General features: G+C 49.3%; 1 protein-coding gene across 1 annotated transcript; it reads right to left on the bottom strand.

Annotated features, from left to right (window-relative positions):
• Positions 1-4126: 4126 nt before the first annotated feature.
• Positions 4127-6306, bottom strand: LOC144094764 (uncharacterized). The gene is made up of 2 exons (XM_077628671.1): positions 5849-6306; positions 4127-4942 (listed from the first exon to the last, which is right to left on the bottom strand). Exons 1-2 carry the CDS (start codon positions 6271-6273, stop codon positions 4351-4353), a joined length of 1017 nt encoding a protein of 338 aa, XP_077484797.1. The 5' UTR covers positions 6274-6306; the 3' UTR covers positions 4127-4350.
• Positions 6307-17779: the final 11473 nt, after the last annotated feature.

Below are 17779 nucleotides of genomic sequence, written 5' to 3'. Positions count from 1 at the left end.
TCAACTCCTCTCGGAAGTGTGTTACATGCATACGAGGCGCACAGATGGAACGAATGACAAACGCACTTCATAATGAAGAGGCCTGGAATTTCTGCCTGTAGCAGCGACGCGACGGAATGATGTGCACCCATCATCACGTTCGCTCCGTCGGCCGCAAAACCAATAAAATTTTTGTCGTGCGGATTTTCCGCAGCACTGAACACTGCCTTCAGGATAGTGTAGAGAGAGCTGGCAGTCGCATCACTGAGTGGTACTCAGTCCAAAAACGCATCCATTATGCCGCCGTCGACGTTCATTACTCGGGCTACGAGGGACAGATGCTTCACCGTTGCCTTGTCAGTGGATTCGTCGACTAGAAGGGAGAACTTCTGTTTGCGCAAAAGCTCACAGAGCTCTTTGCGACTCTCCTCTCCAAGCACATTCTTTATGATGGCAGCGCACTTCGTCCGGCGGCAACTCAAGTTCTTTGCAATCTGCGAGTCGTCACACGACGCTTTGACAACATCAACTAAATGCCCCATGGCATTAAAGGTTAGATTGTGTTCCGTGATAAACGCCGCGAGTCTTATTTCAGCCTCTTTGACAGATTTGTCTACTTGAGTTTGCCCACTTATTGAAGGCATGGATGTCAGCGCGCGGGTCGATTGCAAGCTCGCAGCGCTTTTTTGTGTTTGGAGCTCGCAAGGTGGCGGTCGATTTCGGATTTTCCCCCTTTGTAATCGGATCTGCATGCTTTGCAGGAAAAGAACAAGGGCCCTTTTTTACTGACTGATAACCAGCCTCTGTACTTTGGATCCGCATCCCATTTTGTCAAATATTTTTGGTTGTATGCTTTCGCTTTCTTTTTGCTTGGCTCACCTTCCTCAAAGTCTCCCGGTCCAGAAGTTGCCATCTGACATGCAGCACGTTTGAACGGACAAGGTACGCGGTGAGTGTAAACGTAGCGCGTTGATCCAGACAATACAAGTCAAAACTCAACTTTTTTCTTTCGTAGAGCAGCAGTCACTCGTAGCGCCAGTGATGACACGCACGATTAAACAGTTTGAAATTCATATGGTTTCGTTTCTCCTCTCTGTGCAGCAGCCGATTATTTCGCGTTGCAGAACTGGTGTCGCCATCTATCGGCTGGGCACAACATCACCCAAAAATAGAGGAGTAGTAACTAGGATTTTTCATTGTTTTTTTCTGTTCGAAAGGCAGTATAATCAGATACGAATTAAAAGGCCTCAAAATCCCTAGATTTCACCAAAAGACGCTAAATCCCTAAAGCAAAGAGAAAATCACTAGATCTAGGGATAAATCCCTAGGGTTGGCATCACTGCGGCGAAGGAGCGCAGCTCTTTTATACATATGCCGTGACGTCAATCATAGCGCAGCGCCCCTAGCGGGAGGAGCGGGAGTCAGGTGGTGGCTGCGGCCGCGCGCGACCGCGCCAGTTGGGGCCCAGGGGCCAGATCCCACTGCGGTTCCGTCCGGGAACCAGTTCCTTTCGCCTCCTCTCATTGGCCGTCCGTCGTCACGTCCGGCGTGACGAAAAACTTCCGGAGGCGGCTCCGCGTTTTTCGTCTACGTCACGGGGCGTGGCCACGGCGCCGAAAGGAACCGTTTCGCCGGCCGGCACAAGAACCGCGGCGAGTAGGTCCGTTTCGCGGGAAGCGCTGCTGCACGCTTGTAAACAAACATGGCGGCGCCCATTACCCAGTATCTTTTCGCGGCTCTTTGCGGCAGCACTGGGCAGAGAAGACCCAGAAACAGGGAAGATGCCTTCGATCTGCCGGAGTAAGATTTCCGCCGCCATTTCAGGATGAGTAAGGCGCTGGTGCGTAGGCTGTGTGCTGATCTTGAGGGCCAAATCGGGGCAAAGGGGCCGACCGGACTGCCGACAGAAGCGAAAGTTCTCTGCCCGCTTCGGATTTTTGCAACCGGGAGCTTTCAGACTTCTGTCGGCAGTGAGGTGACCATCCAAGCTTTTCCTAAGTGACGTCACGCGCCGGCGCAGCGCCCCTAGCGGGAGTCAGGTGGTGGCTGCGGCCGCGCGCGACCGCGCGAGTTGCGGCCCAGCTTTTCCTCCGTGACGTCACACGCCGGCGCAGCGCCCCTAGCGGGAGGAGCGGGAGTCAGGTGGTGGCTGCGGCCGCGCGCGACCGCGCGAGTTGGGGCCAAGCTTTTCCTCCGGCTGTCGTGACGTCACGTCACGTGGTTTGGTGGCTGCCCGGCCGCACCCAAGGCCTGAACTGAGTGATTGCAATATGCAACGCATAAAAAGAAGATGACATAGGACGCGGTGAGTGTCGGGTACTCTTGCGCTTGCTCACTAACACAATGCTGTACCCGGCAACTCTAAAGCATTTCAATCCTCAATTCGACGGGCGGCCTACCACATGGTGTGGGCCTGTCAGCAGAACCCATCCCTACCCCCTATCCCAAACCCCACCCGAGAGGACTGGGAGGCGACCCTGTCCGGCTGCTGCACCCTCGAGGCCCAAAGGGCCTTAACGCAGCGCGCACGGGCTGAGGGAACCACCAGTGGGGTGCCTGACTAGGCATATCCCACCTAGTGGTTGTAAGGACGTGACCCTTCAGGTCACGACCCCCAACACCTCTGCCTATAACTAATGTTTTCGCCACCACCACCACCAACCTGGAGGGACGCGATAGCTACAGTTGGCCTAGTGGAACACGTTCAGTCGAATTGCAGAGTTAACGTTTCGCCGCTCCGTTTCGCTGGGCGGTGCTTCTTCATCTTCGTCCCTGGACGTGATTCTCTCTCCCCCTCTCCGCTCTCCCCCTCCCCTCCTCGGCTTCGCCGGTAGCTGCTCCGTACCACGTGGCGGCGCCGCCACACTGAAGGCTCGAAATGCTAGCCTAATGTAGCTATCGCAACAAAATTATGGCACCTTTCTAACATAATTCCGTATATGGCCCGCTCACTTAGCACTGGTTCAGACAGCACGTAGCAAATGAGTATACCGGATCTTTCAACGAATAATCTCAATATTTTTGAAACATTTCCATGTGCAAAGATGGTCTCTTCACAATTTCAGTGATAGAAATGGGAACGCCAAGAAGACGCTAGCGGAATAAATTTTAATCAATATTTCCACTTGTGCACCTGATTGTATGTGATTGATTTGTAGCTGGCTGCCATTAAATGCTCCAGCAATTTCTAGTCACTAACGCGCCATTCTTCTATGCGGTCCAGCCTATTAACGGCCAAGAAAAATAAAAATTAGGGGTTAACTTTAGTCCCGCCTTCAAGTTAAGCCAACCCTACACAGACATCACCCTCCCCATTCTACCTAACCCAAGTCAACGCGACCACGGGACCAAGTCGGTAGCGTGCCTGACTGGCTACCCGACAGTCGAGGGTTCGATTCTCGGGAGAAATTTATGAAAAATCTTGTCTTTACGTAAAATAACCAACTTTATAAATTCGAGTCTGAGACATGCGCCGTACTTTATTTCGCATTTCTAGCTCTCTTTTCTATTATGTTCATTTCAGGCGGACACACGAGACGTAGGTTTTTCGGCACAATGCCGCCCGGACGACGCCGGGTTTTCCGCTGAACGGCAGCCTGATCGCTATCGCGTTAATAAGCAGCACAGAACGAATTTTGTCAGTTTTTTGTATTAATACTTCACTTATTAATAGTTTCACGTGAGTGTGGCGAGGCAACAGCAGGAAGGAACCTTCTCCCCCGCCCTCAAGGGTGCATAGCAAAGGGTCACGAACGGATTAACGGGTTTTTGTTCTTGGCCGTGCAGCAGGGCAATTATGGCAGCCCTTAAGCTGTAAATTTGTTTAAAGTAACGATAACCCTTGCCCTTACCATCCGGAACCTTTTGGTTCCTAGGAGTGCCGTAAGGGTTCCGCAGTTTGGCTGAGAAGAAAACGCCGTTGCTCGGTTAGTTTTGCAAAAGGAGACAATGTATGCACCCCTTCTCCTGGCGCATAGAAAAGACCCCTGACCCATGCGCCACAAATTAATGTATACTCGTGGATATGGCTGCGTGTGCAGTTCAGCCACTTGGTCTCAATTTGATCTGCCGACAAAAACGAAAATTCTGGCGCAGCAGCCACGAAAATAATCGCGTTTCTAAAACGCCAAGAAACGACACATGGCTGTATACCTCAGCAACTGCTAATGTCTAATAACAATGAGGCGTTGTAGACGACGCCAAAGGAAGCAGCAGTGTCCAGCGACTGTACCCAGACGGGGTGTTGTCGTCGTAGCTGTCCTCGGTCAGTTTTCGTGACGACGAATCGCATTTCTCTGCTCTGGATCCGCCCGGGTCCTCTCCTGTGGCGTTTCCCGTGGCTAACGCCTGGTGCTGCAGAACCTGTGCCGGTCAATACAGCTGGGCCAGGCCCTCCGGTGGCGACGTTGGTGGGTGGTCCGTCTGGAAGCGCAAAGCCTTTGAGGAGGCACCCTTGGGGAAGCTGAAGAAGCCCTGTGGGATCTTGACGATACCTGGTGGACCCCTCAGCCAAGGGTGGAGCCGGGCCAGGAGCTGTTGCTGAGGCGGGTTCACCCATGCGCAGGACAGCGACGTGGGCTGGGATGCGGATACATCGGATCGTCTTCGTCTGGGGTGCGGCTTGGCAGCGGATCGATGAGAGCGTGGGTATCCCCTCGATTCATGCCTTATGCTGACGTAGACGTCCGTTTTGATGGTCGCGAAGGTGAGTGCGAACACGACGACGATGCAGAGCGTTGCCAGTGCGTAGTGTGGCTGCCTCAAGAACTGCAACGTCGAGGGGACCACCCTTGTGGAAGGGCGACCAGCTCCGCCCCTGGGGTCGCCGTAGTCCTCCTGACAACGGGGGAAGTAGTGGCAGATGTCTTCCAGCAGCCAGAACGGTGCCATGCTGCGCGCTTCACTGGCACTGATGTTGCTCGCCCGGTGTCTAAGAGACGACGACCGCCCCTGTTTACGGCCCCTGAAAATGCGAGGACCATAAGGGGTTCGCGGCGGCCTTAGTCGTTGATCCCTTTTGAAGCTTACATGTGCAGCCACACGAAAGGGTGGGGGTTATATCGATGTACATACGTTATTTTACATTGGAAATACACAATTCCCTTTGCGCTTTGGACGCGGATATCTGCCCCTCTCGGAAGCAGTTTCATGGACCTGCTTTCGTGGAGTAGGGAACAAAGCAAAGTATTTTTATGCAGACGTAGTAATCGAGGACGCTGGTCCCGGGATCATCCTGGCTTTTGGCCGCGCTCAAAGCTTGTGATATAGGATACGCGACAGAGAATTATTGCACTCGTATACATCATCCACGATTGTCGCTACGTCGCTTCGGGCTGGTGACACGTCAACTTGTCGCACAGTTGCCGGAGCTCAGTTATCCTACGTATGCCAGCAGAGTTATAATTTATTGCGCGCTACCGATCCGCAGCCTTGTATGAGACATGGAACTCAGGAGCACAGATCTATAAGGGCGTAGTTGCGCACAGTGAAAAGCAATGAAAAAGCAACGCAACTGCTAATTACGCTTATCTTGACTTCACACAGACGCGCCATGCTATAGTGAATTTACTGTAGATGGCCTGTGCTTTGTTAGCAAAAAGGCAAAGCAGCACAGCACAGCGCGCATTAAGCCTGTTCTCGCCAAAAATTCAAGCACTAAGCAACGAAACTGAGCACTGCTTGGTTTTAAGACTTTTTCTTACTAAGAAATGCTTTGAAAATGATGTTCAGCTTCAGTGTACATCAGTTGGTTGAGCCAATGTCCGCCAGCCCGAACCATAACTGACTGCTCTTCCTCCAAATGGGACAATCGTCACCCGTTACATGGCTTTGTTTCACGCCCCCTTGCCACGAGAATAATGGACAGTACCTTGACCAGGGCGTGTCGTCGGAGCTATCCTCGGTCGACGGTGATGACCAGGAGTTGCCCCTCTTTCCTTCCGGTCCATACACGCACTCTCCGATGGTGGTTCCAGTGGCCAGTACCGGTTCCTGCCCCACTTCCTGTGAGTGCGGCTGGACAGGGTCGCCCGGTAGGGTTGGTGGCTGATCCATCTGGAACAGCAGGGTCTTCAAGCAAGGTCCCTCGAGGAGGCTGAAGAAGCCCTGTGGAGCCTCGAGGATGCCAGGTGGAGCTCTCCACCCTGGTTGCTGCCTCGAAAAGAGCTCTTTCTCTGCCGATTTCGCCGATACAGAGGAATGTGACGTCGGGTTGGCAGTTCTCTGCAAATATAACGTCATTAGGGACAGGCGACACGAACCTCTGCCTTCTTTGTCTTCTGACTCGCGCCTCATGATCTGATTGCAACGAGCCGTTTCCTGCCGCCACCGCAGTCGTCGCTGTTGTTGTTAGGATCTGTAGAAATTGCACACACCCACGGCGGAGGATTGGCCAGAATTTGGAGGAAACCCAAACAAGAGATTGAATTTCTTCTCTCGATGGAACCGAACGATAATAGGATAGGTTTCTGAGAAAATGGAAAAGATTTTTAATAATACTGAAATAAGTATGAAATCGTAATAGATTAGAATCTTTTTAAATGCCATAATTTTTAAAGGCTTTGAAGTTAACAAGGACACTGCCGATTGCAGCGATAACAATCAGAGTCCTTCAGTACATTCACTGGTCATAAAGCTTCGTCATAACTTTAAGGGTGAGCAACGTACGCAGTGGGCGACCACGCCGCAGCTCTAGATGTCTGAGCGTAGAGCAGCTTCTGTTTAGCCAAAAGAAGAATTCGCATGAGCCGGATGGTCGGTGCCCCTTGTGCAGGGCTCCGCTGGAGGTAGCTGACTTGTTGACAAAATGTATGGTCCTACCTCCTGATCCACTTTTACTCACATCAGAGCATTACGTAGAGCGCGACCGATATGCCATTTTTCGTTTCAGGTTACTGGTTCTCGAGTTAGATGAAGCGGCCCATACACGCGCTCTTAGTCGTGCGTATCTGTTGTGAAATACAAGTCCTCCACTGCCATGGGCTTTTTTCTCCTTTTCATGCGATAGTTCCTTTCCTATATTATTGCTAGAGCATTAGACCGCATCTTGCGATTTCGCGTCCGTTGGTTACAAAGTCGCTGGTTGGTCGAGAGAGCGATGACGTAGCATGGGCACGTGACTGGGTGACGTATTACAATCGTCACAAAAGTCACCGATTGGTAGGGAAGGCGATGACGTCATAAGGTTACAAGACCACGGTGCTGCTCTTGTCCTTTCCCGAGTGGTCGATGTGACCGATGTGACCTCACAATTTTTCGACAAAAAGAAAACAATTAACTATCCCAAAGTATCATATTGTGCACAGAGAACGCAAAGAAAAGCCAGCTAGACTAATATCCCCATTCATAGCTCCCACTGATTCATTAGGTCCGAAGTATAAAGTAACAAAACTGGCTAGCGGAGACCTCCTGCTAGAACTTGTTGACATCACTCAAATCTCGAAACTGGCAGACATCGAAACTTTCGGTGACGTCCCTGTGTCTGTAACACCCCATATATCGCTAAACATTGTACGTGGTGTCATCTCCGACAACGACTTTTTGCACCTGACAGAAGAGGAAATGCTGGAAGGACTGTCCGAATAAAATATGTAACCAATGTATATAGGATAAAAATACGCAAAGAAAACAAAGAAATTCCAACAAAACACCTGGTACTGACCTTGCTTCCTGCACCCTGCCCGAATCAATCCAGGTAGGGTACGTAAAAATATCCGTCCGACCATATATCCCTAAACCCAGACGATGCTACAAATGCCAAAGGTTTGGCCATGGCTCCCAAAGCTGTCGCGGCCGCGATAAATGTGCCAAATGTGCCTCCAATCATCATAAATCCGAAGACTGCGATGCTGCATCACGCTGCGCAAACTGCGAAGGCGACCACGCCGCTTATTCAAGATCCTGTCCTGCTTGGAAAAGAGAAAAGGATATTATTACCATCAAGACCAAAGCGAATGTTACATTTAAAGAGGCAAGACAGCGCTACGTAATGACCCGGAGCTCATTTTCTTTCAACGCACATACAATTTTCGCCGATGTGGTGCGTGGGCGCGGCGCACCACAGCGGCCTTCGGCACCTGCCCAGCTCACACTACGTGAGGTTGAGGCAGGGCCATCCGCGCCCCTGACAGATGCAGCGAGAGCTGCTATGCCACCTCCCCCCCCCCCCCCCAAAAGGGCCCGTCGACCTCCAAGTCGGCAGCCCGGAAGGTTTCCCCATTCGGGAGAAGTCCATCACCCCACTGCCCGTGAGTTCCCCACGGAACTCCAGCGCCTCCGCTGAGGCGATGGATACAACTCAGAGCTCGCCTCGGCCGCATTGGCGGCGGGGCTCCCTTAATCGCAAAAAGAAAAAAACCTTAATAACAGGCCCTCAGCAAGGAGGGACCTAAGGTCTCAATACAATCCCCCCCCCCCCCAAAAAAAAAATCATCATGGCGTTCCTTATCCACTGGAACTGCCGTGGAATTCTAAATAACTATAGCGATGCAACAGATATCATGAATTCTCTATCTCCTGTGGCACTGTGTCTGAAGGAGACCAACTTGGGACCTTCTCATAAAAATATTTTTAAAAAGTATAAAGTCTTTCGCCCAGACCGTGAGCAAGCAAAGAGGCTTTCTGTAGGCGTTGCTGTTGTAGTTCAGAGCGGCGTTGCAACCCATGAAATCAAGCTCCAGACGAATTATGAAGCCGTTGCAGTCACCGTCCTAAGCTTTAAAACAACTACCGTATGCTCTATATACCTTCCACCACATCTCACTGTTACACTACAAGGTCTAGAGGAGCTTTTTAGGCAGCTACCAGAGCCATATCTGGTAGTCGAGGATTTTAACGCGCACTCCTCGTTTTGGGGTAGTGAACAGACAGACACTAGTGGTCGGATTTTAGAAGATTTTATTCTGTGCAACAACGTCTGCTTGCTCAATACAGGCAAACCCAAATATTGCTCTTCATCCTCAGGTAAAATGAGTTGCATAGACTTGTCTTCTAGCTCTCCATCCGTTTTTACCGATTTTAAGTGTGATATTCTTGATAACCCGTACGGAGGTGTTCAATTTCCAGTGGTAATTAACTGTGCATCACCACCACCAATACTCACAACAAAACCACGCCGTTGGAAACTGCACTTAGCAGACTGGCCACTATTTCAAGAAAAGGCCTGTCTGGAGGAATATTTTCAGATGATCTTAGCATTGACAAAATATATGAAATTCTTACAACATGTATAATTTCGGCTGCACGTCTAGCTATTCCGCAGTCGTCAGGAGTAGTACGCCGAAACCACAAGGTTTGGTATAACCAAGATTGCAGAGAAGCAAAAAAGAATCAAAACAAAGCCTGGGGAACTTTCCGAAGGTACCCCACACACGACAACCTCATAAATTTTAAAAAGGCGAGAGCAAAAGCATGGTACATACGTCGCAATGCTGAGAAAACTTCATGGAAAAACTATGTGTTGTCCATAAATAGTTCAATTACATCGAAACAAATGTGGGAGCCAGTCCGCAAACTTAATGGCAGCTTTACTTCTTTCACAATTCCTTTCCTAACAGCTCCGGACACACAAACAAGCATTAGTGAACAGGTCGACAAACTAGGGGAACACTTCGCCACGGTTTCAAGCTCCTCACACTACACCCAATCATTTATAAAGTACAAGAACACAAGAGAAAAACGACTACCGACAAGTGGCAGTGGAAATGAACTTTACAATAAATTAATTACACTACAAGAAATCCGTACAGTACTTTCGGCCGGAAAACAGACAGCACCAGGCCCAGACGAAATACATTATGAAATGCTTGCTCACCTCTCCGAATATGCTGTAGAAGCTCTTCTAAATTTCTTCAATAAAATATGACAGTCCAGAAAAATTCCAGAGGCGTGGAAAAACGCTGTGGTTGTGCCTATCCTGAAATATGGAAAACCACCAACTTCGGCTGGTAATTACAGCTAGGCCAATAGCACTTACGAGTTGTCTTGCTAAAAGTTTTGAAAGTGTGCTAAATATTAGGTTAATGTTCATCCTTGAATCTCGAAAACTTCTTGATATCCAACAATGTGGCTTTAAAAAAGCATGCTGTACAAATAACCATCTCGTCCGTCTCGAAAACACAGTCCGTGAAGCATTCATACACAAACAACACTGTCTAGCAGTTTTTTTCGACTTGGAAAAAGCTTATGATACTACCTGGAGGTATGGGATTCTTCGTGACCTCGCGGATCAAGGCATCTGTGGCAGGATGCTGAACTGTCTAAAAGACTTTCTTTCTGACCGTTCCTTTCGTGTACGTCTAGGCTGCACGCTTTCGAAAAAAATCATCAAAAAAAATGGCGTACCGCAGGGGTGCATTCTAAGACCACACTCTCTATTGTAAAAATGAACTCAATATCTCGAATAATTCCAAAGACCATCATGTATTCCGTATATGTGGATGACCTTCAAATTTCATGCACATCTTCCAGCTTATCAACATGCGAAAGACAGATACAGTTTACATTGAACAAACTAGTGACTTGGGCAGACCAAAATGGATTTAAGCTCTCTTCACAAAAAAACAGTTGCCGTCTTTTTCTCACTTAAAAGGGGCGTGCAGATTGATCCCACCCTGCACTTGAATGAAAGTGTTCTACAAATAAAACGAGCATAAATTCGTAGGCGTAACTTTTAATCGAAAGCTCACTTTCTTACCCCACATAAACACCCTCAAAAAGAAAGCTTCTCGATCTCTAAATATACTGAAGGTGCTCTCACGGAAACACTGGGGGTCCGACAGGATATGCCTTTTACAGATCTACCGCACCGTAGTACGGTCTACTTTGGACTATGGATGCATTGTGTATGGGACTGCAAGACCATCATACTTAATAAACTTGATCCCGTACATAACCTGGGTCTTCGTATATCAACTGGTGCATACAGAACATCCCCCATAAATAGCCTATATGCAGAAACAAATGAACCATCTCTTGCAAAGAGACGAGCAATACTTACCTGTGCATATGTACTAAAGATAAGATCCTTACAAAACATCTTTGCTACCCCACAGTTACCAAGTGCACATCTAGAAGACTGTTCAATAATAAACCATAATCAATCAGACCTTTGTTATTAGGCTTTGAAGATATATTTCATGAACTGGGAATATTAGATGCTCTACCTAAAATTGCCCCGAGGCATGATCCATTGCTACCATGGTACTGTCTTCCCGTTGCTTGAAACTTCACGCTAACACAGTTTCGTAAAAAACAAACACCACATGAACATCTACAACAAGAATACTTGGCTTTGAAAGAGAAATATTCAAGCTACGTGGAGCTTTACACGGATGGCTCAAAAACAGCGATGCACGCTGGAAGTGCCGTAGTTCAGGGGAAATGGGAAAAAATAGTAAGATTGCCAAGTTATGTATCAGTCTGTTCCTACATGCTTAAAATCCGTTCACTACCTAAACACATCTGTCACCAAATAGTGACTAAGTGCCCATCCAGAATGTTGTTTAACAACAAGCCGCAAAGTACCAGGCCACTGCTCTTGCGTTTTGAAGAGATGTGCCAAAATCTCGGCGTACTAGACACATTGCCTGGCATTGCTGGAAGACAAGATCCACTGCCACCATGGTACAAAAAACACTCCACAACAGCATATATTACAAGAATTTTTTGCACACGAGGAAAAATACAGTACTTGCTGAACTGTTTATACGGATGGCTTGAAAACAGATGTTTACGTTGGATGTGCAGTGGTACAAGGAAACCGCAGTGAAATAGTAAGGCTTCCACAGTGTGCATCAATTTTCACTGCGGAATGTTACGCCGTCTATGTAGACATTGAACAAATAGTAAAGGAGAACCTCAAAAGCAGTATCATTTACACCGACTCCCTTAGTATACTTACAGCTCTCCACTCCAGAAATGCAGTCACTCCTATACTTGGTGATATCATACACAACATAGTAAGAGCCATAGCTAAAGGACAAAACCTAAAACTCTGTTGGGTACCAAGCCATATCGGAATTAAAGGCAATGAGAGAGCAGACTTATGGGCTGCTCAAGCACCTGACAAGCAAATAAAGAAAGTAAACATTCCATTAAAAGATTGCATTAACTTAATACATCGTAACATAAGACAGAAATGGCAGTCCGCGTGGAACAACGAAGTAAAAAACAAACTACACAATGTGAAACCAGTTGTAAGTGAATGGAAGTCCTGCACCCATCAGGAACGTTTTAAGGAAGTGATTTTCTACCGTCTTCGTGTAGGACACACGCACCTCACGCACAATTTCCTACTCACAAAACAAGATCAACTTGTTTGCGAAGAATGCGGAGACAAAGTTACGATTAACCATATATTATTGTCTTGTGCGAAACTAGAAAAACTAAGGAAAAAGTACTTTACTAAATTTTATACCAAATGCATTCCTTTTCATCCTGCACTGCTTTTAGGAGATGATGCAATTATTGATATATCATGTGTTTTTAGCTTTCTGAAATAAACTAAAATTTTTTACCTACTAGTCTGTATTTTAGTACATATCAACCACTTTCTAATTCCGGAGGAAAAGGGCTGAGGTTGTTTTATTTGGTTGGTTAGGGGCCTCCAGTCCTTGCTCAGCCAAGGACGGGTGATGAGGTTACCCAACCTCCTTTACAACTTTTAATGTTAGCCATTTATAAATCTTGTTTTTGCCCTGAATACTGGGTAGAAGGAATTACCTTTTCAAGCTTTCTACTTAGCCATAAGACTTTATCTGTAAAAATCTGCATAAACCAATACCTGATCCCTTGAGCTTGGCGCATGATAGCCTTGGTTGCTTATGCGCCATAAAACCCAACACAACACAACAACACGCCTTCGCTGAAAATTGTATGACAGTGACACGAAAATCTCGCTATAGAAAAGAGCGTATGCAGCCGAAGGGGAAATGTGGCCGCCGGCGTGTTTGAACCAATTTGAACATAGACGCCCAGAAACGACCCGTGCATGGGGCACTGCCTCGCGCCTTCGCTCCAATTCCCCGGCGGAGCAAGAACCCGGACATTGGTCAGGAGACATGGCAATATACCCCGAGACGCTATGGTTCTGTGAAATGATGTCGCGAGCGACTTCCCCAAAAGGGTGTACTTAATTGTTCGAAGCTCCGCCCCCCCCTGACCAATGGGTTTATTTAACTTGAGCGAACTATGGGACTGGCTACTGTGAACGCACCTTTAATGCCCATTAGACTTGCAGGTCGCAAAGGGCATGCGACCAGCTCAGTCGCTTGCGATCAGGCAGCAGCTCAACAACGCCATTGCTCACACCTGCAGGGGCGACCTGCGGGCCTCCTTGTCGCTAGATTCTCGCGTTAAATGAGAATTAAGTCTTGCGACTGAGGTGAATCGCGCGCTTTCGAAGGTTTCGTCTGCTTTGCCCCAATCTAGCTCCTGCGCGCTCGCGCCTCTAAAGTGCTCTGCATGGTCCCCAGTGTGACAGTGTGCTACGACAACCAGAGTGTGTAGGAGGATGTCTGGTGGTTTTGATGTGCACCACGGCTATACAATTAAGCGTCATGATAACGTAAGCAGGGCGCCCTTCTCGGGGCCGGCCGGCATGCCAGCATGGATGTCGGCCTCCAGCGTCATAAAAATGCGATAGTAATGTTTGTTCAAGTCCATATATATACTAAGCCGTCGGATGGAGTATCGTTGGTCAATATCAAGTTGTTGGTAGAAACGACAACAGGTAATAAATGTCTTCCCATAGAGCCTTTAATTGCTGCTGCTCAATTGCGGCTCTCCTGGCCTCAGCTGGCTCCGCTCCTGAAGGTGTTGTGGAAACCGAGCATATCTTAATTGTACTATGAGACGAGGCTCACAGTAAAACGATGACAAGAGTAGCACCTCAGCGCTAGCCAGTTCCGAAGTGCAGTCAGCTGCAGCACCGATGTGAAACCGGCTAGGCTTAGCGACGACTAGGGCAACTAGAGTCACTAAATAAAGACTTTATTTAGGCTTTATTTAGTGACTCTAAGGGCAACCAGGGAGCAGCGCGCAGTTCATTGCCCGGCGCGGCCCCGTCGTTGCCGAAATCTCGGCTCGCTCACTGCGGCTCCCTCACTAATTGGCTCAGGAGCTTGCGACTTGCTCTCGCAAGGCTGGAAAATCGAGCAGCGAGCGACTGCCCTCCGACTGAGCGATATTTCACGCCCATGTTTGCAGTACTGGTGAACCAATTTTAACGTCCATATGCTTGGGGTATCGGTTACTTTGCGGCGTCTTAATTGAGCTGGCCTGCGACGCCATCGTCACCGCTCGTAACGCACAGGCTTAGAACTTCAATTCCAGTACGTGCCAAAACAGCTCGTATATCTCGGAACGATATGAACTCGAAAACACGGTTGCTTCGATGCGCTAGTGGGCTCTTTCTTGTGAAATTAGACGCGAACAGGATGAGGCGAGTGCCAGCCGCTGTTGCATATTAGCTAAAGTGTGACGCAAGTATCGACGTAGTTTCGTAACTCAGTGGATATCAAAGCAATCCGCTTGTTCTAGTCACAGATTACGCACGATATCCGGTGAGCGTTCCAGTGTCGCGCAAATTATTGCATTGCAGGTGTTCTCCGTCGTGCACTCGCGTTCAGCATATCCACGATATTCTCCAGCTTGAGATACGGTGCATTTATTTGCTTTTTCTGTCGCAACTTAGTGATTTTTCTGTCATCAAACGAAATTGCATTCCGTCAACAGCGTCGTCTGCTAGAACATCCGGGTTACTTCATGGGATCACAGGATCGCAGCTTCGACTAACGATATGCCAGGAAAAGTAACTGAAAGGGCTTTGAGATTCATAAATATAGCAGAAATAAATTTCAAAAAATATACTCTATTTGGTGTGACCAAAATTTAATATTTTGTTGTTTAAAAAACAAACTTGTTTGCGGGTTGCAGACTTGCAGTTTTTTTAACGACGCCAAAGTGCAGCCGTCGCAAACGGTGCTTCGCGTTTTGTATTATTTGCCTCTTTGAGGTGTTGCTTGAGTGCTGGTACGGCAGACCGTGTGAAGAACAACTCATTCAATAGGAAGGTGAGCAGGCGTGTGCTTTGCAAGCCAACGCCAAGAATTACGCACTGTCAACATTGGCGAGTTTCAACGGGTAAGCCATGGAGATGCAGTGCTGCGACGTCTTGTCATATGTAAAGGCAACGAAGATTCCTGCGCGGTTTTACCAAGCCTGGATGAATCGCATGACCTGTGAGTCCCGAACTGCGTTTCTTTGCTACTGATCTGTATTCACACGCGCTATTTCTATGCGGCTATATAGGGATGTGAGTGGAGGCTGTCTGCGTGCGGTTGCGACGTTTTTTTCGACGATGTCCGCGCGGCAGAAAACGTCGGGGCGGCGCGACGGCCGGCCGGAGATACATAGAGCGAATAAGCGGCAGCCCGCCGCCGCGTATCTCACAGCGCGAAAGCAATATGATCAACAAGTGGCAAATACCATTTAGCGAGGAGCTCTTTGAAAGCAGCGACGCTGACTCCTCTGTCAGAATAACGAAATTGTTCATTTAGACCCCACTGTACTGATTGCAGCACGCGTCCATAGATATCTACAAGGTTTTGCGTGCTCGAACGCATGCGGTCGCGTACCTTTCGATGCCCGCTCAGCCGTGGCTACTATCGGCTGCGGTTTTCTTCGGCACCTTCCCTCCAGGGAGGAAAAGTGGTCATTTCGATCCAAGATTCGGTCGTGTTCTCCAAAAAAGTGACATTTCATGTCTCGTGAAGCGTTTATTTTCACGATATTTCCGTGCAATAAACAAAGCAGCGCTCGTCGGCCATGGCGGCCATTTTAGCGGAGGCGGCCAAACCGGAAGAGCGGGCTTTCTGCGCTGCTATTGGCTTGCTTCGGCTGCCGCTTCCGGTCTCGTCGGACGCCGCGCGTCAATATCTGGCGGGGCCAGATCGGCGGCGGCGGGCGTTTTTTTCGAGGCCGGGCGTCAAATGCGCGCCGTCGGGCGAAAATCGCCCAAACAGCGCTCCATGTATCCCGGGCTACATGGAGCGTTTTTTGGGCGATTTTCGCCCGACGGCGCGCATTTGACGCCCGGCCTCGAAAAAAACGCCCGCCGCCGCCGATCTGGCCCCGCCAGATATTGACGCGCGGCGTCCGGAGAGACCGGAAGCGGCAGCCGGAGCAAGCCAATAGCAGCGCAGAAAGCCCGCTCATCCGGTTTGGCCGCCTCCGCCATGGCCGACGAGCTCTGCTGTGTTTATTGCAGGAAAATGTTGTTATCATGAAAATAAACGCTTCACGAGACATGAAATGTCACTTTTTTTTGGAGAACACGACCGAATCTTGGATCGCAATGCCCGCTTTTCCTCCCTGAAGCGAAGGTGCCGAAGAAAACCGCAGCCGATGGTAGCCACGGCTGAGCGGGCATCGAAAGGTACGCGACCGCATGCATTCGAGCGCGCAAAACCTTGTAGATATCTATGGACGCGTGCTTCAATCAGTACAGTGGTGTCTAAATAAACAATTTCGTTATTCTGAATAAGGAGTCAGCGTCGCTGCTCTCAAAGAGCTCCTTGCTCAATGGTATTTGCCACTTGTTGATCATATTGCTTTCGCGCTGAGAGATACGCGGCGGCGGGCTGCCGCTTTTTCGCTCCATGTATCTCCGGCCGGGCGTCGCGCCGCCGCAACGTTTTCTGCCGCGCGAACATCGTCGGAAAAAACGCCCTGGATACATGGAGCGTTTTGTCGGCGATTTTCGCCCAACGGCGCACATTTGACGCCCAGCCTCGAAAAAAAAAAAACGCCCGCCGCTGCCCATCTGCCCCTCCCCTGCCTCCCCCCTTCCCTCCCGGATATTAGGTCCGTTCGATTCGTCTGCACTACGTGAACTGGTTCTCGCGGTGCTGCACTTTTTGCAATTCGTTTCAGCGGTGCAAGGTGGCGCCGTCTGCACGACGCCATTCGTTTCAAAAAAGTGTACGAAAACTGTGCACCTCCTCAATGGTCGGTGCCGAAATGGTGCAGCTGCAGTCGCCATGGAAGCAGACGACGGCTTGCGCGTAGCGATAAACGGCGGATATACTCAAATTATTCTACTCGTCGAGGATAACAAGGTGCCGGCCTGAGATGCAAGGTGTCGGCGGCCCTCGCCGACACCTTGCATCTCTCGACCATCGTGCTCTCTAGGGACCCGTAACCGGCGTCTTTCCTTTCTACTAATAAAGTTGTATCAGAACTCGAAGCCGGTTATGTCAACTAAAAAGTAAACACGTGCATGCAGCGCATGATGCACGTTGTTGCAACAACCGCTTAGGATGCAATTCGGCGCGCACATACCTCAGTCGTGTTCAGTAAAAGAACACACGTTCGTTTCGCTTAGCTGCCGCGAGGTTGCATCGAGGCTGATTCATGGCAACACTTCGCTGCGATATGTGCTGTTTGAAAATTCTTCACGCGGTTCGTGATGTTGGGGGCTGTTGATTTGGGCGCCACGCTGCTGGCTGCTAGTGTTCCTGTATAGAGCATATACAGGAACACTACTGGCTGCAATTTGGTGGCGACGCCAAGGCTAGCAGACGACCAGGCCTGCACTCGACCATTCGTTTTGGAAGTAGGCAGGACTTGAACTGCTGGAACTGGCGCTGCACGCTGGCGGCACCGCAGCGGAACTTTACAGAACTGGTGCAGGGAGCGCAGACGAATCGAACGGACGTATTCACGCGCGGCGTCCGGCGAGACCGGAAGCGGCAGCCGGAGCAAGCCAATAGCAGCGCAGGAAGCCCGCTTTTCCGGTTTG

Source organism: Amblyomma americanum, chromosome 6 (assembly GCF_052857255.1).
Source record: "Amblyomma americanum isolate KBUSLIRL-KWMA chromosome 6, ASM5285725v1, whole genome shotgun sequence".
Lineage (NCBI taxonomy): Eukaryota > Metazoa > Arthropoda > Arachnida > Ixodida > Ixodidae > Amblyomma > Amblyomma americanum.
The sequence above is the reverse complement of the archived record's forward strand: the minus strand, read 5'-3'. Positions and strand labels throughout refer to the sequence as shown.